The sequence below is a fragment of the Martes martes genome (genome assembly GCF_963455335.1).
Source record: "Martes martes genome assembly, chromosome: 1".
In the NCBI taxonomy this organism is placed as follows: Eukaryota; Metazoa; Chordata; class Mammalia; order Carnivora; family Mustelidae; genus Martes; species Martes martes.
Window position 1 is genome coordinate 167149123 of NC_137888.1, and position 26505 is coordinate 167175627.

Below are 26505 nucleotides of genomic sequence, written 5' to 3' on the forward strand. Positions count from 1 at the left end.
CACTTGTCACATGGTATACCAATCCTTTGTTATGTGACTGTCTCCCCATGTGTGGCTGTGAGCTCCTCCAAGGGAGGGAACTTTCTTATTGGACTGTGTCACCCAAGTACCCGGTGCAGTACCTGGATATTTGCTGAATGGATGAGTAAGTTCATGAGTGACTGTCTGAGTGAGTGAGTGAAAAAATGCAAGACAAATCCTGATATTACAGCTAGACGTTGTGTGGGTGCTCAGTGGGGGGAAAGAAGAGGATTGTGGTGAAGGCCAAGGCACAGAGAAGCGCAGCCTTAAGTCTGGGGGCTTTGGAGTGAGAAAACCAGGGCTCAAGTCAGGCCCAGGCTACCTACCTGTTGTGTGACCTTGGGCAAGTCACTCAATTTTCCTGCACTTAACTCTCCTTATACATAAAAAGAGGATTAATTTAGGTAACAGATAGATACAATAAAATTTTTTTTAAGTGCAATGTGCTAGACACTATTCTAGGTGTTGGGGAATCAGCAGGGAGCACAGAGTCTTTTGTGGCAGCCATGGGTCACCCTCTGCAGATCAATTTTAAGACAGAGCCTCCCGAAAGGGTGTATTTAGCTTCAGTCCCTCTACCCCGCTCCACTGTGTTCTTGCTGAGGCTGCGGTGAGGGTCCTAGGGCACTGCAGCCTGGGCTTTTCTCAGCCAATCCTACCTTCCCCCTGTCCCTGTGACAAGGTCAGAGGCTTTCCTGCATACTCCTGCTCCTTCCCCCTTTATCCTTCTCAGACATTTCTCCCAAGAATTCTCCTGCATGTCTAATTCTGTCTTGGCGTCTGCTTCCTGGAAGGCCCAAACCAACAGCTTTGTTCTCAAGAACCTTACCGAATAGAGGTCAAATAGAATATACCACTGAAGGTGATTGTCAGGATTATAGGAGATGATGTTTGAGAAGGGCTTAGCAGTAGGCCAGCCCCCAGGAAGAGCTCAAAGATGTGCACTGTTGTTGCTGTTATTGTTATCCTCACTGATTTTGTTCCCCAGGTGAGCAGGTAGAAAATGGTATCTTTCAGGTGTCAGTTTCATGCGTTGGTTTAACCCTGTGGGGTGTACCTGACTCCAGGTGTCCTTCAGAGTTTCTTTAGGAACAAGGGGCTACAAATAGGAAATGGCAAATCCCAGGAAGATATTTTGTCGCCTTCAGGGACTGAACATGGAGCTTCCAGAAGAATCTTCTGATTCTAGGTAGGTCCAAGTGTGGATGGGGGGGAAGCATAAATAACAGGCTTTGAGCTCTGTCCCTCGCTGACAATAACACTAGCCACTCACTGAAGCTCGGAGGAAGAGCCAAGGGGCAGCAGAACATGGTGAACACGGGTACAAGAGTATGGAGCCAGACGGCCCAAGTTCAAATCCCAGCCCTGCCATGTACTTCCTACCTCCCAGGCTTGTTTTGTAATTTAGGTAATAAAGATCGAATGCTCAGCATAAAGTATCTGAAAACCGTTAGTCCCCTTACTTTCCCCAACAACATTTAATTCTACTTTGCTTAGAATAGTTAACATGTGTGTAACTTCTCTGGGTTGGCAAATTATGGCTCATGCCTGGGCTAGGGAGTCACTGTCCTGATCTCAGGATTATTGGGAAAAAGAGGAAGGTTCTCATGACAGAAGGGAGGGAGAGTGTTTGAGCACAGAAGAGTAAGGGTTTTACTGGACCAGTATTTACTGAGGAGCCACCATGTGCCAGCCCCTCCCCTGGGTACTGTGTTAATGAAGGTGATTAGGACACAGGCACCATTCCTGAGGAGTTCAGATACTAACTTGGAAGCTGGGGGTGGACGAACGGGTATGTAAATATTGCACTGGGTCCCATGACGAGGCAGACACACAGAGCTTGGGAACATGTGATTATGGGTATAATTGTTTTTGACATTTCTTCCCTCCCAGAGTGGGTGAAACTTCCATGGCTCCTGGATTTTTTCCGTAGCATACATGCATACTAAGGGTACTCACTCTTAATTAATATGCATAATATTAATAATATTATTATAATGTAAAAAATACTCAAAAAGTACTAGTTAAAACAATGGGCATAAAATTTCAGTTATACAAGATGGGCAAGCTCTAGAGGTCTGCCCTACAACATAATGCTAATAGTTAAAAATACTGTACTGTATTACACACTTAAACATTTGTTAAGAGAGTAGATCTTATTTTAAGTGTTGTTCCGTTAAAAACAAAATAAACCCAAACCAAAATCAAGACAAAAAAAGTGAAAGAAAAAAAATAGGAAAAAATAGAGACAATGTTATAACTTATCAGAGTGTCTAGAACAAATATTATATGATTTCTTAAAATTTATTATTCATTTACTGTTCACTTCATTTCAAAATAAAGTGGTGAGAAAATGTGCGAGGGAGAAAGTGACAGCTATTATAAACATTACCATCTTTGCTAGTGTTTTGCCGGTCAGAATTCTCAGGTTCAGAAAGTTAAAGCACCTTGCCAGGGACCGACAACACAGCTGAGTATGGATGGACCGCTCAGTCACTAGGTATCCAGAGTCTGGAGTTCAGGCCTCCTGCTCTGGGACATTATCAGAATGGCTCACTAGGTGGCGCTCTTCCCCTGGGATAGGAACGGGCAAAGGCCTGGCAGTCGACTAGTCTTTTCTCACTGGAACCTAGGCTTCTAGAGCTAGCAGCGATTTTGAACATGTCTAAGCTGAGAGACAGAGAAATAAAGCTCGAAAGTATGTCTCTGAGACATACTCAGAGTCACCTACGGTCACCAGGTGGTTTTGGGGTGGTGTCTTAGTTTGCCAGTTCCAAATCTCATTTGTTTCCGGTGTGGTATCCCTTGCCCACAACCCCATAGCTGCTTCTGGACCCTTCCTTGCAGAGCTAGGTGCTTCCCTGTTGAGCAGTTGCTACAGTCTGCTATTTGGGTGTGGAGGAGGCATTTAGGAGCAGGGCAGAGGTTTGAGGCAGCCTGAGGGCATTCCCCCCCCCCCCCCACTCATTTCTTATCCTTTCGTAGAGTCATTCAGGGGTAGTGTGTGTACTGCTCAGGGTAGGGACCCTGGGGCCAAATCACCTTTGTCCAAACCCTCATCCTCCTCTTACCAGCAGTATGCTTTGGGCAGTTGGTGAACCTCTGTGTCTTGTTTTCCCGTCTATAAAATGGGAATTAATAGAATACCTATCATATAGGATCTTCGTGAGGATTGAGTTAGTGTATGGAAAGCACTCAGAATACCTGTAAGCATGTGGTAAGAGCTATAGAAGTGTTTGCTCTAGTATTATAATTCACCAGCATCCTGTATGCATATGAGTTTACATGAAATGCCAATATAACTCATCATACTCCCCACCTATTGTCATCCCATAGTGTCCTTTTCATCATGATACCTGCCATCTACTTGCAGTCATGCTCTGCAGTATGCTAAACCTATGATTTCCATATCTCCGTGAATCAAAAGAACAAACCTATGTTCCCGTTCCCAGCTCAAGGTTGAGGCTTCGACAGGACTGTCATTCCAAGGATCATGCAGAAAGTGACAGAACTGGGACTCACACTCAATACTGTCCGATGAAGGTTTTCACCACTATACCATTCTACCTCCTCTTTGAGTCAATTACAGACACCAAAACCAGCCCCAGGAGCCCTGGGCATCAGCTATGCTCACAGAGTAGAAGTCATTCTTCTCTGGGGTGAGGTTTCTTATCACTCTTATCCTGGGAGACAAAGGCGCAGATTTCACAGATGTCTCCCTGCTCCCCTGCAAAGACACAACATGCTTTGACTGACAAACAAAGAGGCCTCTTTAGATTAGAGCTGAGTTAGCCATGCAGCCAAGGGCCATCTTCCCCCGTCCTGTTTATTCTGAAGCTCGCAGGCTCTTCCTTGGGCAGGTGTGGAGCTGGCGTCTCAGGCACGTGAGTTTACTTGAGTTCTAGGCAATCCAGGATGTAACACAAGCTCTCAATGACTCAGGCCAGCTTATCTGGGATTTTTCCTCTCTTGGCATGTGAGAGAGTCTGTGCAGCATTGACATCTTTTAGCCAAGAAATAAACAGCAGGCACCAACCTACAATTGCAGAATCATAGAATGTCAGGGCTGGAAGGGACCATTGGATGTGGAAATTAGGACTCTGATGAGGGACTCTGACAGTCCTCGAAAACAGAACTTCTAAGTCTCAGCACTATTGGCATTTGGGGCTCGCTGATTCCTTGTGTGGGGGCTGTCCTGTGCGTTGTCCGATGTTGAGCAGCATCTTTGACCTCTACCCACTAGTTGTCAATAGCAGACCCCCAGTTGTGCAACAACCAAAAATGCCTCCAGACATTGCCAAATGTCCCCTGGGGACCATAGCTCCTCCCCTTTCTGTTTTCCCCTCCTCTTAAAAACCAGTGCTCTAAAATCATGCTCCTTCCCTTCCAGAAACACGTATTAAGAGCTTGCTATGGGGCGCCTGGGTGGCTCAGTGGATTAAAGCCTCTGCCTTCAGCTCAGGTCATGATCTCAGGGTCCTGGGATTGAGTCCCACATTGGGCTCTCTGCTCAGCAGGGAGCCTGCTTCCTCCTCTCTCTCTGCCTGCCTCTCTGCCTACTTGTGACCTCTCTCTGTCAAATAAATAAATAGATAAATCTTAAAAAAAAAAAAAAAGAGCTTGCTATGTGTTATGCTGTTCTGGCACATGATTCAAATATGGGCTCTGTCCTTAAAGAACTCAGGGACTGGGGCGCCTGGGTGGCTCGGTGGGTTGAGGCCTCTGCCTTCAGCTCAGGTCATGATCCCCAGGATCCTGGGATTGAGCCCCGCATCGTATCGGGCTCTCTGCTCAGCAGGGAGCCTGCTTCCTCCTCTTTCTGCCTGCCTCTCTGCCTACTTGTGATCTCTGTCTGTCAAATAAATAAATAAAATCTTTAAAAAAGCAAGCAAACAAACAACAACAACAAAAAAAGAACTTAGGAACTAACTGGGGAGACAGAAAGGGCTGCACAGGTGGCCAAGTATGGGAAGCCCCTCCCAGGGACAAGAAGTAGGTACTCTGAGGAGCACAGGGGCAGACCACACCGACTGGGGAAATCCGAAAAGGTAAGATCCTTCAGGTAAGGACATGGCAGTTTTCCAGGCAGGTAGAGCCAGTGAAGGACATTCCAGGCAGAGGAACGAAATGTACGAAGGTAAAGAGTTGTAAAGAATGATGTGCTGGGAAAAAAAGTATTTTATTATGATTGTCCCCCATAGTGCCGCTGGGAGGAGGCTAGAGAGAGGCAGGGCAAGAAGATGATGATGACAGTTAACACATACTGACCACTTCTTGTTCTTCTTCCTCTTCTTTTTTAAAGATTTCATTTATTTATTTAAGAGAGAGAGAGATAGTGAGGGAGAGTATGAGCAGGGGTAGGGGAGAGGGAGAAGCAGTCTCCTCACTGAGCAGGGAGCCCGACATGGGACTCAATCCCAAGACCCTAAGATCATGACCTGAGCCGAAGGCAGACACTTAACTGACTGAGCCACCCTGGAGCCCTGAGCACTTTTATGCCAGATGCTGCTCTGAGCGTCTTACGTGTATTATTTCTTAAACTTCACAGTGGTCCTTTTACTATTCCCTCTGCTTTATGGATGGGGAAAACGATGCACAGAGAGATTAGGTAACCTGTCCAAGTCACACAGCTGTGGAAATTTGGTTATAGTTATATGAAGGGTTTTAAGTAGAGCAATATAGCAATGTCATTGTCAGTGTCTCAGTTAACCTTTGCTTCATAACAAACTTCACTACAAATTTTCTAGTTTAACCAAAACCATTTTATTGTATTTCATGATTCGTGAGTTGGCTGGGGCTCAGCTGGGTGGTTCCACTGGCCTGGCTGGGGGTCTTTCTTCAGTAGCAGTGAGATAGTGGCTGGGGCTGCAGTTTGGGGCTGAACATCTGACACTTTGGTATTTCTCTATCTCTCTTTGTCCCTGTGGACCTTTCCCCGTGACCTCTCTGCAATAGCATAGCCTGTTCTTGGTGGCTCAGAAGCTGCCAGGCCTTCTTAATGTCTGTATTCAGTATGTCACTTCGTCTGTGTCTTTCTAGTCAAAGTGATCGCAGGCACAGCCCAGATTCATGAGGAGGGGGCAAGAGGTCCATCTCTGTCAGGAGGATTGGCCTTTGTGTATAGGGAGGGGTGGAATTGTTTGAGGCCATTCTTGGATCCTAGCCATATTTTTATTCCAGAAGGAATGTTCTGGCAGCATTGTGGAAGTGTATTGAAGAGGGCAAGACTAAAGGCTTGAAGATGAGTTATGACGTCATTATAATAGCTTTGATAAGTTTGGTTGTGTTGGTCCCTTAGCTTCTCTTGTATCTTCTATGGAAAGACCAGAGTAATTGTGTTTTAATAATAGTAACAACATAATAATGATACTAGCCTATCTTTATTGTGTACCTACTATGTGCCAAGTACTGTGATAAATACTTTTCTAGATGACTTAATCCTCACAATGATCTCATGAGGTATATACATTCCTACATTACCTTCCAGAAAACTGAGACCAAGTGTATTAGTTTCCCAGTGCTGCTGGAACAGAGTACCCCAGACCGAGTAGCTTAAACAGTTTATTTCTTCACAGTTCTGGGAGCTGGAAGTCTGAGATAAGGTGTTGTTGTCAGGGTTGATTTCTTTGGAGGTCTCCCTCCTTGGCTTAGGGATGACCACCTTCTCCCTTTGTCCTCACAATGTCTTTCTTCTGTGTGTGTCTGTGTCCTAATCTCCTGTTCTTATAAGGACATCAGTCATATTAGGATTAGGGCCAGCCCATAAGACCTCATTTTACCTTAATTACCTCTTTAAAGACACTGTCTCCAAATACAGTCACATTGTGCGGTGGTGAGGATTAAGACTACAACATACGAATTTTGAGAGGACACAGTTCCACCCACAGAATCAACAAATTAGCATATATTTATGTAGTCAATAGATAGGAAGTGAGAATTTGACCTGAGTGTGACTTTAGGCTCCTTTATTAACTACTCTTTATACTGCTACCTACAGTTCTGTTCAGTTCTTATCCCAAGCAGAAAAATAGCAAGGTGGAGGAAGGCACCAAACCTGCTTAGCTTCGCGTGTAGGATCTTAGCTATTTATAACCTGAGGCGCAGAGACTGAATTCTAGTTACTTGTTCTGTGTCCTTCACCTATAGCTCTATCATAGTGATCTTTTTAGAAGGACACTGAAAGGTGGCAGGAGTGGCATATCCTGGTAGAACCATAAATGAGAATGATAAAATAATGATCACTAATATTTTATGAATGTGTACAGTGCGCCAGGCAGAATGCTAAGTGCTTTACACACATTTTTTATTTCTCACAATAATCCTATTAGATAGGTACTATTATGTTTCCTATTTTACATATGGGGAAATTGAGGAGAGGGGTGAGTTCCCCGGTCTGAATTTACCCTAGTAGTAAGAAGTGGCAGGTCAAGCTGAGCGCTCAGGAAGTCTGAATCCAGAACCTGTATTCTTAGCTATTATTTTTCCCTGATGCCCCTGGGAACCTGGTAAAGAATGAGTCTATACTGGTTCCATTAAAAAAGGCTGAGTTAGAGAAGGTTCATTAGGCCATCATTTTTCTACCACCATCAAGATACTTACTGCTACATATCAAAATAAAATACTGATACTAGTGCTTCCTGATTTGTTAATTTAATTTAATTTTATTTTTTTAAGATTTTATTTATTTATTTGACAGAGATCACAAGTAGGCAGAGAGGCAGGCAGAGAGAGGAAGGGAAGCAGGCTCCCTGCTGAGCAGAGAGCCCCGATGTGGGGCTCGATCCCAGGACCCTGGGATCATGACCTGAGATGAAGGCAGAGGCTTAACCCACTGAGCCACCCAGGCGCCCCTTTGATTTGTTAATTTTAGAAATCACCTTTTGACTTGCCGTTATCTAGGATAAAAATGTGTTACTTGCCTCTGACCCTTTCCTGCAAACTCCTATCATCAAAGAATAATTTTTGTTAAGACAATATTTACTGATTATTATATTATGTTTATACACTTGTTATCCCCTGCAAAGCCAAAAAGTGTACTGTGATTATATTTCCTTCTTTGTATAACTTCTTATTTTTCCTGGAGGTGATAATTTTTTTAAAAATTTTGTTACAGGGGCGCCTGGGTGGCTCAGTGGGTTAAAGCCTCTGCCTTCGCGGTTCAGGTCATGATCCCAGGGTCCTGAGATCGAGCCCCACATCAGGCTCTCTGCTCAGCGTGGAGCCTGCTCTCTCCTCTCTCTGCCTGCTTCTCTGCCTACTTGTGATCTCTGTCAAATAAATAAATAAAATCTTTAAAAAAATTTTTTTTGTTACATAAATTAACCCATTTATTATAGGCTAGCAATGTTGCAAATGGTGGCGCTTCTACTGGTCTTTCAACTCCTTCAGTCTTCTGATGGCAGACTTTACTGTGATGGCAGAAGTGGTGTCGTAGGTCCAGGCGCCACAAGCGACGGTTTTCGTGCAGGATCCACAATGCCAGATCCCCACAGCTCGTCTTTTCATCTTGGTTTTGCCACAGAAGGAGCAAGTGTACTTGGCGTGCTGGCTTATCTCAATCTTCTTCACCATCTTCCTGAGGGAGGCACCATAACGGGTCCCGGATCTGCCCACGATTCCGACCTTCTTGGTGTGTTTAGCCATGTTGCCGCAAACTAGGTCTGAGCCCAGAAAGGAAGAGACTCACTGCACTGATAATTTTTTTGTGTGTATTTCTTTTATTTGCATTATTTTTTATGTACCTGTTCTTTTCTGTGCTGTGAGAGCATTCAGGCCTATAAGACATTTTTCATACTTACATGGATATACTTTCTAGAGCTTTCTGGAGTCCTCCTGCTCTAGATAGGTAAGTTTTTCAATAGGCCTTTCACCTAGTTGTTATTCTGCAAATTCTCTTTGCTTCTCTTTTATGTTGGAACCTCTGTTTCCTGGGTTCCACATCTTATTTCCTTGTTCTGGTTTCTGTTGCCTTCTAAGAGAGGTACACGGACATAGATTTTGTGAGTCCTTGCTAATCTGAAAATGTCTTTTTTTTCTACCCCTGCTCTGGATTTACAGCTTGGCTATATAGAACTTAGGTTACAAATCATTTTCCCTTGAAGGCATGTTCCACTCTCAGCTTTCAGGGTCATTTTTGAGAAGTCTGATACCTTTGCCTTTGCCTTTGTATGCGACTTAATTATCTGGACACTTCTAGTTCTTCTTGTATCCCTGGTATGCTAAAACTTGGCATTGGTCTTTTTTCATTCATTGTGATTTTTAAAAAAGTATATTTATTGGAGAGAGAAAGAGCAGGGGGAGGGGCAGAGGGAGAAGCAGCCTCCCCACTAAGCAGGGAGCCCGGCTTGGTCCCAGGACCCTGAGATCATGACCTGAGCCGAAGGCAGTTGTTTAACTAACTGAGCCCCCCAGGTGCTCCTCCTATGCTTTCAGTTGGATACTCATGTCCTTCAGTTCCAGGAATTTTTCTTAAATTATTTCTTTTATCATCTTCTCCTCTGTTTTCTTATTTGGACATTAAATTCAGTTGAGTCCCTAAGTCTTTTATCTTTATATTATCCCTATTATTTTCCATCATTTTGGCTTTTTATTACTTCCAACCTATTAACTCTTTAATATTGATCATCATTTTTATTTCCAAGGGCTCTTTTTGTTTTTCATAGTGTCCTGTTTTTTAAAAAAAATGATGGAAGCAATATCTTCCCTTAATTTTCTGGGTATATTATAGTTCTTATATGAAGCTTTCTTCTGTTCCTGGCATCATCAATTTCTTCCTGGGTCAATTTTTTTTTTTTTTTTCTCGGACTGTCTTGATCTCTGTCTTTCTTGATGGAAGCCTTCCTCAAACGTCAGTGATCCTTAGTTATCGTCTCATATTTTAGGGTAAGGCACAAAACTAGCCCTATGTACACAGGCAGAGCTTATCAAGTGGAGGCCTTCACTATTGGGTTTTTGGTGGGGATCTGTTTTGTTAGGGGAAACCCAGATGTCACTACCCATTATTTTCTCCCCCTGAGACAGTTCAATTTTTTAACGAGAAGAAGTCTTCATCTTCTGCCTAGGAGTAACTTGCATTCCCTGAATTTCACGAGCAGAGTCAAGGAACAGGACTGGGGGTCCCATTGCACAGGATGCAGTCTCACCAAGTCTCTCCATTGTGCAACCTTACCCTGCTCCTGCTGGCTCCTCTGCCAGTTGCACAAGAACCTGGGGCCTCCCCTGTTCAGATTTCCCAGGGATTAAGCTTCCTTTCTCCTGCCTGGGTGAGGGGTAGCTGCTTGGCTGTTGGGGCAGAGGATGTTTTCAGCCTTGATCCTCCCCTGGCTCATCCCTCCATCTCAGCCCGAGTTGTTCAGAGCCTTTTGGGAGCAAATCAGTTTGCTTCTCATCTGTAAGCCCCCTTGCTCTGCTAAGATGGTTACCATCCCTCCATCTGCTTCCCATCTTTAAAAAAAAATGAAGAGAACAAATGCCAGAGCACATGCAAAGCTGCTCCACATCACTAATCATTAGGGCAATACAAATAAAAACCACAGTGAGATACCACTTCACACCAAGTAGGATGGCTGTTTATCAAAACAACAAAAACAACGAAATTTGGGGTGGATGTGGAGAGATTGGAACACTTCCACACTGCTGGATGTAAAATGGTGCAGTTGCTATAGAAAACAGTCCAACCGTTCCTTGAAAAGTTAAACATGGAATCACCATTTGTTCAGCGATTCCACTTCTGGGTATATATACAAAAGGTTTGGAAGCAGGGACTCAAATAAATATTTGTGGATTGATATTCATGGCAACATTATTCACAACAGCCAAAAGGTGGAAACAACCAAAGTGTCTGTCAGTGAATGGATAAACCAAATGCGGTATATCCATATAATAGGGTTATTATTCCTCCTCAAAAAGGAATCAAATTCTGTCAATTACACCTCAGTAAAGCTGAAAACGAAATATAATCTGATTTCGTATGGGGGGAAAAGGAATAAAATTCTGATACATGCTACAACATGGATGAACCTTAAAGACATTGTGTTAAGTGTAATAACTCAGACACAAGAGGACAAATACTGCCTGATTCCACTCACGTTAGGTATCTAGAGTAGTCAAATTCATACAGACAGAAAATAGGATAGCAGTTACCATGGCTGAAGGGAGGAGGGAATAGGTAGTTGTTTAATTGGTACCAACTTTCGGTCTGAGAAGATGAAAACGTTCTGGAGATGGATGGTGGGGATGGTTGTGTAACAGTGTGAATGCACTTAATGTCATCAAACAATACACTTAAATATGGTTAAAGTGGTAAGTTTTATGTATATTTTATAACACAATAAAAAAAAGCTAAAAAAATCACTTGCCTACTTTGGTTTCGTTTCACTTTCTTTGTCCGCGTGAACTGTCAAAAAGAAAACAACAGGTCCAAAATGGAGTCACTTATGGTAAGATCCTATGTCAGCAAACCAAGACTTAATACCTAAACCTAACTGCAGTTTCAGTCCTTCCAGGAATGTGTCCTTTAACCAGTCAACGTGGAATTTCCTGATCAGCACTAGAAAACTTACTGATAGGTCCCTTCAATTCCCCTTAGGAGGGTGACCTTGCCTAAAACAATGCATTCTTTTGCTAATAATTTCCTTTTTTCCTTTCCCTCTATGTCTCTATGCCTTAAAAAAAAACAAAAAACCAAAAACACCTTTCCTTTTCTATAGCTCAATAGAACATCTTTCTATTTGCTAGGTGAGATGCTGCCTGATTCATGAAGCATTCAAGAAAGCCAATTTGATCTTTTAAATTACTCAGTTGAATTTTTGTTGTTTAACAGGACATACTCTTTTTTAATTTCTTTATTGCCATTTTAGTGGGGTCTCAAGAAAAAGAGGCTTAATAAGTGTGTGTGCGGTCAATCCACCATATATAACTAACTTCCCTCAAGTATTTTGTTCAGTGCTTGCTACATGGATGACACTGTGCTAGAGAATATAAGTATGATTGGTTTCCATGTCAAAAAAGAAAAAAGTAGCAGGCACAATACTCCATCTAAACTTGTATGCTATCAAATACAGTTTTGGCTCTGAGGTCACTAAAGCAGGAAGAAAATGGATTTGCTGCAATATTTAATATATTTGCTGTCATTTTGGACCATAGCCCTTAGTTGCCATAGCAACAGACCAGAGCAGGAACTTCATTAGAGGAGGAGCTCCTTGGATTTTAATCATGTTATTCAATCAGGCATGAATGATGAGGTAGACCATCACATGGCACCCATAAGATCTTTTATTTTGATAAGCTATATAATTAGCTAAATCTAATAAGTCTTTGGAACAAGTAAAACAACAACCTAAAACCTCGCTTTTTGCATCTTTTCCAGAGTCATTAGTAGTTAAAAGATTCCTTTGGAATTTCCTTGGTGGAACTATCCAAAGCATTGCTGGCAATAATATTTGAGCATCCCCTCCATCAGCAAATGGCAGGAAGGGACACCAAGAGATTAATGATGGGTAACAGCTTACTGTTATTGGCATGTTGAAAGAAGATGCCTGACATAAGCAAGGCCATAAAGACAGAGAAATTATACTAGTCAACTTTTAGGTCTTTGTTACAGGTGGGTGGGGAGCTATTTCTTGAGGTAAGAAGGGCACCTTCCCAAACACACACACACACACACACACACACACACACACACACGAAAAACGCTTTCAATAGCAATTTCAATGCAATGTTGAGTGAGTCCATATTGCCAAGGGACTTGGGAATAAAGTGTGATCAGAATCAGGCAGGGGTGGGGTGGTGGTAGTCACCACCAGGGATGGCTTTTGGGAGGACATGAGTTTTAAGAAGAGTTTTGGAAAAAAGAAAAAAAGTCACTCTTTTTTTTTAAGAAAGTCACTCTTGAGGAAGGCAGAGGTATTTCTGATTCATTAAGATCTTACCATCACTCCAAATACTCAGTTCATCTGCTTGTGTTTCAGTCAGACTGATTTCAAACATTTCCCCCTTACCAGCCTTCCAGGAGGCACTGGGCAGAGCAATCCATTGGAATCATATGCGGGTGCACTCACTCACGCAGGTAGTTATTTCCAAGGCTCTTTACCAATGCTGGAAATCAATTGTTTTGTTGACTTGTTTTCTATCCCCCAAAGGGTAACTTTTGAGCTCAATTCTCCTATTTACAATACTGGTCTATTTTACTGCAAATATTCTTTCATTGTGTTGCTCTCTCCTGGATACAACTGTGGTAGAGTCAAATATCTAAATGAAATAAAAAGTTTTCTTTTTCTGGTTTTGTTTTGGATTTTTGGTTTTTTGGTTTTTGTGGGAAGGAGGGCAGTTGCTAACCCTAAAGCCCTGAGCAAGGTATGGTATGGTTTACAAGAAGGGCCAGATGCAGCCCCTTCGTGCTCTTAACGCACAACAATAGGAGAAATGACAGAAGACAATCAGTGATTAATTACCAAATGAATGATAGATACCAGGTGGTCCTAACCTGAGCTTCTCAGCCCCACAGGGTAATGAGGGAGAGTAGGGAGGGCTGTCTGTGAGCTATTTTCAGTACTTCAAAACGACTAACCAAAAAAGCTCGTATTTACCAGAGATTAGATGCACAGGCTAATTAAGCTAAAACATCAGGTTTCCTCGCTCTGGGCTAGAATTACATCAACTCAGTATAGAAACACCAGTTACCCCATGCTGACTGGGAGCTCTGACTGGCAGTTCCCTTGTCTTTGATTAATAAAACATGAGAAAAGAAATTATTACTTGATAAGTGTCTTCTGTTTGATAGGCAAAAAGTATTTCAAAGCATGGGACTTGTGAAGGGAGGATGATGTTTGTTTTGGGTGAAAAGACTGAGAATTGGTGAGTTGGGCAAGAAATGACTAGGAGAAGTTTAATATGGATAGAGGGCAGCAAAGGAGGGTCCCTTGAACCAGGTGGTAAGAGATGTGGAGGACTCATCTGTGCAGTGGTTCCCAAAGTGTGATCTGCACCTACAGCATGAACACCACCTGGAAACTTCTTGGGCTTCACTTACTGACTCAGAAATGGGGGATGAGGCCCAGCCATCTGGTCTGACAGGCCCTTCAGGTGATTCTGATGTATGCTGCAGTTTGAGAACCTCAGCTCTATAACGTCCTTGCCCAGATTTGAAGGATCAGTGGAATAGGAGATGATCCTAAGAGATACTTGTTCAGCCTGAAAAGGAATCGCAAGAAACAAAACAAAAAGCAAACCAAAAAGAATCACTAATGAGAAGGTTATTTCCTTTTCTAATCTCTTGTGCCTTTTTTTTTTTTTTTAAAGATTTTATTTATTTGACACACAGAGATCACAAGTAGGCAGAGAGGCAGGCAGAGAGAGAGAGGGGGAAGCAGGCTCGCCGCCGAGCAGAGAGCCCAATGCGGGGCTCGATCCCAGGACCCTGGGATCATGACCCCAGCCGAAGGCAGAGGCTTTAACCCACTGAGCCACCCAGGTGCCCCTCTCATGCTTTTTGATAACATCACAGAAAAAGACTCAGTTTGATCCTGGCAGGTTTTTAATTTTTTTTTTTTTTTTTAAAGTGGGCTCTACACCCAACATGGAACTTGGGCTCATGACCCTGAGATCAAGAGTGCCATGCTCTGTGGACCGAGCCAGCCAGGCATCCCTCCTCCGCCGGAGGTCTTTAGAAAGAAACATTCAAGTCTCTTTTTAAAATAAAGAGAACAGGTTTCATTCAGGTTCAGAGCCTTGACAGGTTTTGTAATATGAGGGTGATAACTTGGTTCTCCTTCTTATGCATTTGTTTTTTACAGTTACCTCTTCTTTGGGCAAGTGATTCCGATTTTCCTTTTGAAAAAAGGATATAAGACATTCTTTTAAAAATTTGTTTATTTATTAAAAATAAAATAAAATAGGGGTGCCTGGGTGGCTCAGTTGGTTGAGCGTCCGACTCAGATCATGATCTCGGGGTCGTGGGTGGAACCCTGCTTCAGGCTCCATGCTCAGCGTGGAGTCTGCTTGAGGATTCTCTCCCTCTCCCTCTGCCCCTCCCCCTGCTTGTGCACGTGTGCTCTTTCTCTAAGTAAATAAAATCTTAAAAATGAAATAATTTTTTTAAATTGAAGTGTAGTTGTCATGCAATAGCATATTAGTTTCAGGTGCACAACATAGTGACTTGACATTTAATACATTATGAAAAGTTCACTATGATAAGTGTAGTTATCATCCATCAACATAAAAAGTTATTACAATATTATTGACTATATTCCCTATGCTATACTCTGTATCCCCATGACTTATTTTTTTTATTTTATTATTTTTAAAAATATCTTATTTATTTATTTAACACAGAGAGAGAGAGAGAGAGAGAGATCACAAGTAGGCAGAAAGGCAGGTAGAGGGGGAGTGGGGAAGCAGGTTCCCTGCTGAGCAGAGATTCCCGATGCAGGGCTCGATCCCAGGCCCCTGAGACCATGACCTGAACCGAAGGCAGAGGCTTAACCCACTGAGCCACCCAGGAGCCTCCCCCCCACCCCACAAGACATATTTCATAGTTGGAAGTTTGACCTCTGAATTTCCTTCACCTATTTTGTCTATACCCCCATCAGCTTCCCCTCTGGCAACGCCAGTTTGTTCTCTGTATTTATGAGTGTGTTCCTGTTTTGTCTTGTCCCATTTGTCTGTCTGTTTGCTTTAGATTCCACATCTAAGTGAAATCATATGGTATTTATCTTTGTCTGACTCATTTCACTTAGCATAATATCCTCTAGGTCTACCCATGTTGTTGCAAATGGCAAGATTTTAATTTTTTTTATGACTGAGCAACATTCTATTGTCTATACATACTACCTCTTTATCCATTCTTCTATTGATGGATGCTTAGTTTGCTTCCATATCATGGCTATTGTAAATAATGTTGGAATGAACACAGATAGGAAGGCATGTATCTTTTCAAACTAGTGTTTTTGTTTTCTCTGGGTACATACCCAGAAGTGGAATTACTGGATTATATGGTATTTCTTTTTTTTTTTTTTAAGATTTTATTTATTTATTTGTCAGAGAGAGAGAGAGAGAGAGAGCACGCGCGCAAGCAAGCACTGGCAGACAGAGGCAGAGGGAGAGGCAGGGAAGAAGCAGGCTCCCTGCCGAGCAAGGAACCCGATGTGGGACTCGATCCCAGGACGCTGGGATCATGACCTGAGCCGAAGGCAGCTGCTTAACCAACTGAGCCACCCAGGCGTCTCTATGTTTTTTTTTTTTTTTTTAAGATTTTATTTATTTAGTTGACAGATCACAAGTAGGCAGAGAGTCAGGCAGAGAGAGAGGAGGAAGCAGGCTCCCTGCCGAGCAGAAAGCCCGATGCGGGGCTCGACCCCAGGACCCTGAGATCATGACCTGAGCCGAAGGCAGAGGCCTTAACCCACTGAGCCACCCAGGCGCCCCTATGGTATTTCTATTTTTAATTTTTTAAGAAACTTCCGTACTGCACCACTTTATATTCCCACCCACAGTGCAGAAGTGTTCCCTTTTTTTCACATCCTTGCCAACACTTGTTATGTTTTGTCTTTTTGATACTAGCCATTCTAAAGGTGTGAGGTGATATCTCTAAAATATTCTTCACGAAAACTTTTCTGTATAAAACTGTGATTTGGTTTAATGAAAAAAGATAAATAACAGTACCAGAGGTATGTGGAAGTGGAAATATAATAGGCATTAAATGTATTACTGAAACCTGTGAAATATATTCAGGACAACAATGTGTGTGTGTGTGTATTTTCTCTTGATGCTTGGATGGATGGGTTTGTATTTGTCCTTGCTCATCAGTGTTTTTGGAGAATAGGCCACAAATAAATACACACACACACACACACACACACGCACGCACACACACTCACACCACTGAAGCAAGTACAAGGAAAAACCCATCGCCATTTGTGAAAGCCATACAAAATCCTGCACAGCGAAGGGACCACCTCAGTATTTTGAAATTAGTTGTGCCAGGATTTTGTGATACTTCATCTTCTTAAGTACAGGGTTACTGAGATGTAATGAGAGCCAGAACATAGGCTTTGTAATCTCTTGAGGAAAATGAGATAACAGTTCTTGAATAGGTGACAATTAACAACATGTTTCCACCCATACCAGGTTCATGGAGTTGCTTTTTCACCACTTCATTTTGAGTCAGGAAATGCCAAAATTAATTGATTTATGTACAAATATAGATGTGTTCCAGCCTGCTATGGGCAGGGTTATTCAGGGGGAAATTGCACTGCATTCCTTTTCCACACAAGATTTTAATTACAGGTAAAATCTGATCAAAAACAATATAAAGGGCATCCTCTAAGACATTGCTTCTCTAAGTTTTTTGACTTCAACACATAAAAACACATTTTATAGCTTGACCCAGCATGTGTACAAGCACACACTCACACATACCCACATGTACACTTTATAACACCTAAACAAAGGTTTATTTTATTTACTTTTGTCCTAAATATTTTATTTATTTATTTGACAGAGACCGCAAGAGCAGGAACACAAGCAGGAGGAGTGGGAGAGGGAAAGCAGGCTTTCTGCCTAGCAGAGAGCCAGATGCAGGGCTCAGTCCCAGGACCCTGGGATCATGACCCAAGACAAAGGCAGATACCTAATGACTGAGCCACCCAGACACCCCTAAACAAAGATTAAATGAAATAATACTCACAGCAAAGGACACATGTAAGTGACTTTTTTCTTAAGATTTTATTTTTAAGTAATCTCTATGTCCTGTGTGGGGCTTGAACTCACAACCCTGAGATCAATAGTCACTCTACCGGGCACCTGGGTGGCTCAGTGGTTAAGCGACTGCCTTCAGCTCAGGTCATAATCCCGGAGTCCTGGGATCGAGTCCCGCATTGGGCTCCCAACTCCACGGGGAGTCTGCTTCTCCCTCTCACCTTCTCCTCGCTCATGCTCTCTCTCACTGTCTCTCTCCCAAATAAATAAATAAAATCTTAAAAAAAAAAAAAAAGAGTCACTCTACCAACAGAGCCAGCCAGGTGCTCCTGTGAATATTTATTCTATTCTATGTCATTAAAAAGTGATTTCCCAGTCTGCCAGTTATCCCCCATCTGAGTTATCCCTCCCTGAGGATAGTGATTCAGTAGGTTTGCGATGGGACTTGGAAATCTGCAAGTTTTGATGTTATGAATCAGATGGTTCCGATGCATGTGGAACTTGGCCACACTGTGAGAAATTAAACTACTTTAAAGGTAAACAACAGTCAAATCCTAAAATGTTAGTATATGAAGAACCTTATTAATCTTGTGGTCAAGTTCAGAAGCACCTCCATCACCTGCTGGATTAAGTTCAAATGTAGGTTGACATTCAAGGCCCTCCGGTGGCTAGTCCCTGCTGAGTTTTTCAGCTATATCCCCAGCTGCAACCTTGTTGCCTTTCCTCACTCCTTTTCCACATAAACAAGCAACATTAAACCATTCATCATGCTTTTATGTGAACTTCCATTTCTTACAGTCTGGGGGAGTAACTACCTTGACTGATCCTCCTGTTGGAAACAACTAAATGTGCTGGATAACATATAAAAGCCATTTTGAAAAACGTGTTCATGAGCCAGCAGTTATTAAGGAATCCTCAAAGGCCAAAAACTAAGAAGGGTAAGCAGAGCCCCCAAAGTTGGCTTTTGCCTCATAGATACTTGCTGAATGAGGTGATTTTCGAGCTCTCATTTTTCATGGAAGAAAGGAGATGAATCCTAGAATGTGCCCAAAGTGACGGTCTAATAGGACCCCTCCCATAAAGTCAGGACCTCAGGTTGCCATAACTCAGTGTAAAGGTGATTTAGTGCAAGGGTAGTTTAGAACTAAACCTGTCACCAGAGGGAAAAACAATTGCTTGTCTTAAACAATGTGGCTGGGTGGAAGGTTAAAAAAAAAAATCTTTCCTGAGAATTTGTAACCATAAGTCGATACTTTTGAGGATCAAAACATGAATTCACATTGCCAAAGTGATGCTAGCTACATTGGTAGTTCCCTTGAAGTGCCTAGCAGAAAAAAATGCATACCCCCTCAGAGGAGCTCGCATCCTATGCCTCAAAGAATTCTTTATGATAAGTTTCTAAGAAATTTTAGCTCCTACTCAAAAATGATAAAATACATTAAGGAAGCCCAGGGAAATGTGAGTACTGAGCCAGCAGAAACAACAGACGACAGAATCAGACCCACAAAGAATGCAGAGTGGAATTACCAGACAGAATACAAAAGAAGTATTTTAATATGTTTATGGAAATAAATAAAATTATGAATAAAGAATCAGACTATAAACTGACAGAGTATATTTGAAAAACATTTTTAGAAATGAAAAATTATGGATTCAACACTTAATTAGATACACCAAGGAAAGAATCAGTAACCAAGTGGAGAGCTCTGAAAAATATATTCAGAACACAACACAAAGAAGAGAAAAAAGGATGGAAAATAGGAAAGAGACATTAAAAGATCTGGAAGATAGAATGAAGCAATTTGGGGCACCTGGGTGGCTCAGTGGGTTAAAGCCTCTGCCTTCGATTCAGGTCATGATCCCAGGGTCCTGGGATGGAGCCCCATGTCGGGCTCTCTGCTCAGCGGGGAGCCGGCTCCCCCCCTCCCCAATCTCTCTGCCTGCCTCTCTGCCTACTTGTGATCTCCGTCTGTCAAATAAATAAAAAACACTTAAAAAAAAAAAAAAAGAAGGGGCGCCTGGGTGGCTCAGTGGGTTAAAGCATCTGCCTTCGGCTCGGGTCATGATCTCAGGGTCCTGGGATCGAGCCCCGCATCCGGCTCTCTGCTCAGCAGGGAGCCTGCTTCCCCCCTTCCCCCCCCCGCCCCCCCCCCGCCTGCCTCTCTGCCTACTTGTGACCTCTCTCTGTGTCAAATAAATAAATAAAACTTAAAAAAAAAGAAACAATTTAACACAGAAAGAATGTTCCATAAGAAAAGAGAAAGAATGATACAGAGATAGGATTTAAACAGATAGTAGCTGAGGTCTTCAGTATTAGCGAAAAACACCTGTCCACATATTCAGGTAGCACAGTGAATCTCAAGTGAGATAAAAAGAAATCCAGAGTACACTTGTCTTGAGCACTGAATAATGTACAGAATTGCTGAATCATTATATTGTACACCTGAAACTAGTATAACACCGTATGTTAATTATACTCCAATAAAAAACATTAAGTGAAAAAAAAAGGTAAGAAATCCATACCTGCACACATTGTAAAATGAAACTGCAGAACACCAAAGAAGAGAAGATCTTGGAGCAATCTCAAAGGCAAGATAGATTAAAGAATGGCAATTATCCTGACAGTTGTCCTTGTAGCAGCAATAATAGAAACCACTGAAATATCTGAAGTGTGCTGAGAAAGTAACTGTGAAAGTAGGATTGTATATGCAGCAAAAATATTTTTTAAAGGAGGAGGAAATAAAGATATTTGCAGATAAAATCTGAGAGAATCCATCACCAGCAGGCTCTCACTAAAGGAAACTGTAAAAAATATACTTTAGGCAGAGGGAAGGTCTGAGATGGCAAGAACAAATGAAGAGCGAAGGAAGTGCTAAATACGTGGACAAATAAAAAAAAATTACCGATTCTATAAGATTACAACAATGTCTTGTAAGGTTTAAAAAAAACCAAAATGTGTGGTAACAGTGGTTCTAAATTGGAGAGCGGAGATGACGAACGTTGGATTACAATCCCTGTCTTGGGGAGGAGTGGAGGGATTGAGATACTGATGAGTTTTGGATTTTGACAAGCATCCATGTTAACATTTCTAACGTAGTCACTAAAAGAAGAGGAGTGGAATGGTCGCTACCTCTTCCCTGTACAGTCTCTGCTTCTCATGCCGGAGGATTCCTGTGACTTGGCTCTGTACTTCTGGGCTGTAACATACAGGTGGAGCAGTGGGAATGGACTGCCATGTGGGTAGGAGTATTTTTATCACTGGCATTATTTGGAAATGCCAGTATCTAGTAATAGCAAAGCATAGTAACTTTCAGTAGGTTTTATTATTGTGTTTATATTCTTTTCGTCCCCAACACCATGGCACTGTTCTTAGATTTTCATTGATAACTTTTCCCTCTCTAAGCAAACTGATTATTCAGTTTGCAGATGTTTGGCTCTTTTCATCTTCTTCCTTTTTTTTTTTTTTTCTTGCTCTTCTAGTAAGCTCTGTGCCCAGTGGGGAGCCTGAACTCATGACCTCAAGATCAAGAGTCCCACGCGCTATGAACTGAGCCAGTCAGGTGCTCTTGTTCATTTTTTTTTTTAGATCATTTCCTTCCTCAACTATATACCTTAGGGTGGTGGTTCTAAAAGTATCCCCCTAGGATTCCCAAGACCTGGTCAGGGGGTCCTCAAGGTCAAAATTATTTATTAATCTAAAAGTATCAGATGAATACTAAGACCATTATCTGTCATTTCATTGTGTGGCATTTGCACTAATGGTGTAAAAGCAACAGCAGCTCAACTGGCAACTTAGCAGAAATAAGGCAGTGGCGCCACACTTCAAGGGTTACTTATGTTGCATACCAGTGTAGAATGATTGTCTCAGAAAGTGAAATTGTACTGAGTAGTGAGCTGAACTAGCTGCTTTTTTCCAAAAAACCTTCATTTTTACTTGAAAGAATGGGCGACAGAAGACTGTGGGGAAGATCTGTGCTTCAGAGGAAAACTGCGTGGCTTGTATGTAGCACGTGCTTAGCCCAGTGTGATTCTATGGAGTTATTTTACAACTGTCTAAGTTGTAGATAACTGATAGCAATGCAAAAGAATTCTCGTCTGTGGAGACGCAAATGAATCCCACCTGGCAAGGGACACCCTTTCCCCTCTTTGAAAAAGCCAGTTTTGTGCTGTTTGCACATGGAACATTATTTTATTCATTATAAATTTGTGCTTCTTGGACTTCTTTGAACTGCTTTAAACATCTGCTTGGTTCTCTCATTGTGAGTTAAATAAAACCTTTAATGTGTATGCATTTATATCTGTATGAGAGTTATGGTTTTTAACTTGTGTTTTTTTTTTTTTAATTATCTTAATGAAAACTATCGTTACTCCAGCTAGGGTATGTGGTAGAAAATTTCTCAAAAATAATTGAAATGAGCCTGTGAAGGAAAACACTGATAGTATTTGTTACCAAAGATCAAATTCAAGCTTTCAAGTGAGAATTAGAATATCTGTTACTATGAACTTGACAGCTTCCCAATAAAGACTTATCTCATGAGATTAGTAGTGATGTTAATGAATGTGATCTTCTATAGTGAAACGTGACATTTGGAAGATCTGTGCAACTTAGCCAATGTTTTCCAAATGACCAATGCATGATGTTAAAAAATCATGAATAAATTTTAAAAAATCCATTCAAAATGCTTGATAAGCCAATAGATTATGTTATAGAGCATGAAAATTTCGTTGATGTGGTTTCAGATTCTACCTGCAACTAATCTTTAAGAAACTACTGCTTGCTGAGTTTTGAGGTAGTATCAAAGAAGAAAATTCACAATTATCTGAACTGCTGTTTAAATATCCTTCCCTTTTCCAACTATATATCCATATGAGGCTGTATTTTCCCCATATACTTCAGTTCAAATAGTATATCACAATAGATTGAATGCAGAAGCAGGTATGAGAACCTAGCTGTTCTCTGTCAAGCCAGACTTTAAAGAGATTTGCATTAATCTTTTCATTAAGTATTTTTTTTGTTTTGGAAAAAAGTTATATTTCATAAAAATATGTAATTAATGTTAACATTTAATGAGTTTATTGTTATTTTAAAATAAACTAATAAATTGTTTAAAAACACATATAGGGGTACCTGGGTTGTTCAATCAGGTAAGCATCTGCCTTTGACTCAGGTCCTGATCCCAGGGTCCTGGGATTGAGCCCCACATCAGCCTCGGGCTCCTTGCTCAGCGGAGAACCTGCTTCTCCCTCTCCCTCTCCCTGCCACTCCCCCTGCTTGTGCTTTCTCTCTCTGTGTCAAATAAATATAATCTTTAAAAAAAAATCCATATAAAAAATCCATATAAATGAAAGCTCAATAAATTTTGTGTGGAAATAAGTGTGGAAAAGGATCCTGAGACCAAAATGTTTGAGAAACACTGCCTTAAGAGAAGATTGTTCAATCTGGGGTGCCTGGGTGGCTCATTTGGTTAAACGGCCAACTCTTGATTTTGGCTCAGGTCATGATCTCAGGGTCCTGGAATTGAGCCCCCCATCAGGTTCCATGCTCAGCATGGAGGCTGCTTGTCCCTCTCCTCTGCTCCTTTCCCTACTCTCTCTCTCTCAAATAGATAAATAAACAAAATCTTAAAAAAAAGAAGATTGTGACGGGGGGCCTGAGTGGCTCAGTTGGTTAAGCAGCTGCCTTTCTGCTCGGGTCATGATCCTGGAGTCCCAGGATCGAGTCCCACATCGGGCTCCCTGCTCAGCAGAGTCTGCTTCTCCCTCTGATCTTCTCCCCTCTCATGCTCCCTCTCTCAAGTAAATAAATAAAATCTTAAAAAAAAAAAAAAGAAGAAGAAGATTGTTAAATGTTAACTGGTTAAATGGTGAGTTTGTGGCAAAAAAGGTGGGGTATGGAAAAAATGGGAAATGGATTGAGGTGAAGTTGGATATCTTCTTGCATTGTGCACAAGTCTTCTCGAGAATAATTGGTTTAGTTCTGGCTAATGCATTAATGACAGTATCAATTATTTTGGGGGTACCTTTTTTATCTTAAGTATATGGGTAACTTCATTTATTCTTTTTTTTTTTTTTAACTTATTTGACAGACAGAGATCACAAGTAGGCAGAGAGGCAGGCAGAGAGAGAGGAAGGGAAGGAGGCTCCCTGCTGAGCAGAGAGCCCAACGAGGGGCTCCATCCCAGGACGCTGGGATTATGACCTGAGCCGAAGGCAGAGGCTTTAACCCACTGAGCCACCCAGGCGCCCCTACTTCATTTATTCTTATAACAACTTTAAAAGGTAGGCTCTTTTATTATTATTATCATAATTATTATTCTTAAGTAAGTAAACTCAGGTTCATTGAGGTTAACTGACTCACCCAGAGTCTAATAGCTAGTATGCAAACCCCATTCAGTCTGGCCCTACATGCCAGTGGCCTTAACCAGGAGTCCACATGACCTCCTGATTCTGACTGAATATGGCCAATTCTCCCAAGTTTCCTGGGTCTCAGTTTTCCCATCTATAAAATAAATGAGGTTGGACAGAGCTTTACCAACCATGGGTCACATTCTCTTGTTTTTAAGAGTCTCTCATTCTGGGTGATGCGTAACATCCGGTCAAACTGTTTGTCTGATTCTGTTATTTTCACAGCCCATTTTCTTAGTGCTATCTCTGTCAGTCGTGGGGTTTGAGTGGCTTTGTGGTTGGAAGTGAAGAAGCCCAAGCAGAGGATGAAGAGGCCGCCAGCTCATTAGTGTGGAGAGGCAAGATATTAATCCAGTAGTTAATTCATCTTGCCACTGAATCCTAGAGGCCTGAAACCAGAAACCTGAGCATGAAGCTTTTATTGCCAGAGGATTTTATCCCCTCCTCATTCCCCTGGCCACCCCCCACCCCACCCCAATCAGGAATTGCTTTCAGCCAACATTACCTCTGCTTTCTGAGCACAAGCCAGGCTATTGTGCTGGAAATAATCTGTGTTAGTCTTACTGGAGTGGCTTGTGTTGCCATAGTTACTGTTTGGGTTCTGTGCACCTAAAATTTCAAGTATTTATCAGGCAAAAAGAGTTTGCTGATTTTTTTTTTTTCTCTTTTTCTCTTTGGAAAATCGGACAGGAGAGAAAGATTTTATATCCTATTAAATGTCTGTTCTGGGTGGGTACTGTCATACCCAGCACTGCAGAGTAATGGTTAACTCTTCAGTGGTGAAAAGTGGGTCTGGCCACGGCCTTGAAAAATGGAGTTATCAGCATCCAGCTGAGGACCTACAGTCATTGCCCGCTGATGGATGGAAAGGCAGATTGTCATTGCTGATTGTACAGCTCAGGAAATTGTATGAGACAGCTGGTTATTTATGACAGAGCAACACAGAGCTCCTTAGTGGGTTTCACAGTTGCCGCCATCTAAACGGTCACTTGCCACCCAGCTCTGCGGCTGGGTAGGAAGTTTGCATGGGGATGGGAGGAGGGGTGGGCACGAACCAGGGCGGGCAGAGAGCAAGCTTGGCCCCTGCGCGCTCGTGAGCAAATAGCAGTGCAACAGGAGAAGACTGCTTTCACAGCCATGATTTCTGTTTGCACTGCCTGTTTGCCTGTCTGGTTTGCAGACTCTGTGTCGGCCCACTGTTGAGCCCAGAAATAGTCCCCTTTGCCTGGTCGCCATGAGCCAGACTGGTCTTTATGTGGCTGTCTCCTAGGAGCCCAAAGCTACGCCACATGGCTGGAAGCTGTGTTTACAAGCTTTTCATCCGTCTTCCTTAACTTGTGGTTGCTATGGTTTTCTTTGCCTGCTGGGCCTGGCCCTTTTTAGGGGGACAAGCTGTCCACTCAACCAAAAGCCAGAGCCACAGCTTCACTAGCATTGGCCTCTTGGCTGCAGTCCCAGCCATATCTTGTTACCTGCCCATTCTGAGCACTAAACCTGCCTCTTGTGGGCTGACCTTGACTTTTGCCCAAGCACCAGTCCAGTGTGTGGGATCCAATGCCTTACTGCCCACCCAAGGACCTTCTGCATTTGCCTCAGTCATGGTGCTCCTTTTGCTTCTCCTCCGACTGATAGGAGCTCAGAATTTACTTTGCAGAGCCCTGCCCTCCTCTATAGTCACCACAACCACCTATTTATTTGCAGGGCTCATTTAAACCTGGAGACAGTTCTACCACGAGGCCATCACATCCTCTGTCATGGACATCTGTTGCTGCAGGCCTAGTATCCATTGCCTGCTTTTCAGGTAATAGCATTTTGTCTTTTGGAGAATCAGCCCCCCACCCCATTCTCAGCTCATAGGTTTCTGATGGGGCTTATCCCATCCATCTTATTCCAGGGCCTGACCAACCAGAATATTGCTATTTCCCAGCTTCAACGATTGGTTTAGGAATGAACACATGATCCAAGCCAGGTCAGTGAAAATTAATTTTGGAACTTTGGCAATAAAGAAGTTTTCTGCTTTGTGATTGTTTAGGGAGCTGCATCTAATCCTTATGTGTTGGTGGGGGATGGCTACTATTTAAGGAGAATGTTACAATGCTTTTAAAGACAGAGTGAAAAGTTCAAGAGAGAGCCTGTGACTTGGCAACATTGTTTGCATGCCTAAACTCTAGCTCAAATACTTGAAGCGGAATCAATTCCTTTTTCATGCAGATGTCTGTGGAGTTGAGTTTTCTGTCACTCACGACTGAGAATCTGATACATTCCCATTCGTGAGGACACTGAGGCTCAGAGAAGTGAAATAATCCACCCAGCTACTGTGATTTGACTCCATTTCCTTTGGATCCAAAGACTCTATCTTGCACTATTTGGTAATTTTACATTTAG

General features: G+C 42.3%; 1 protein-coding gene across 1 annotated transcript; it reads right to left on the reverse strand.

The window, feature by feature from the left end:
- Window positions 1-8385: 8385 nt before the first annotated feature.
- Window positions 8386-8664, reverse strand: LOC308358860 (large ribosomal subunit protein eL43-like; the record flags this gene model as incomplete). The annotated part of the gene is made up of 1 exon (XM_080829338.1): window positions 8386-8664. The coding sequence occupies one exon, from the start codon at window positions 8662-8664 to the stop codon at window positions 8386-8388; it is 279 nt and encodes a 92-aa protein (XP_080685464.1).
- Window positions 8665-26505: the final 17841 nt, after the last annotated feature.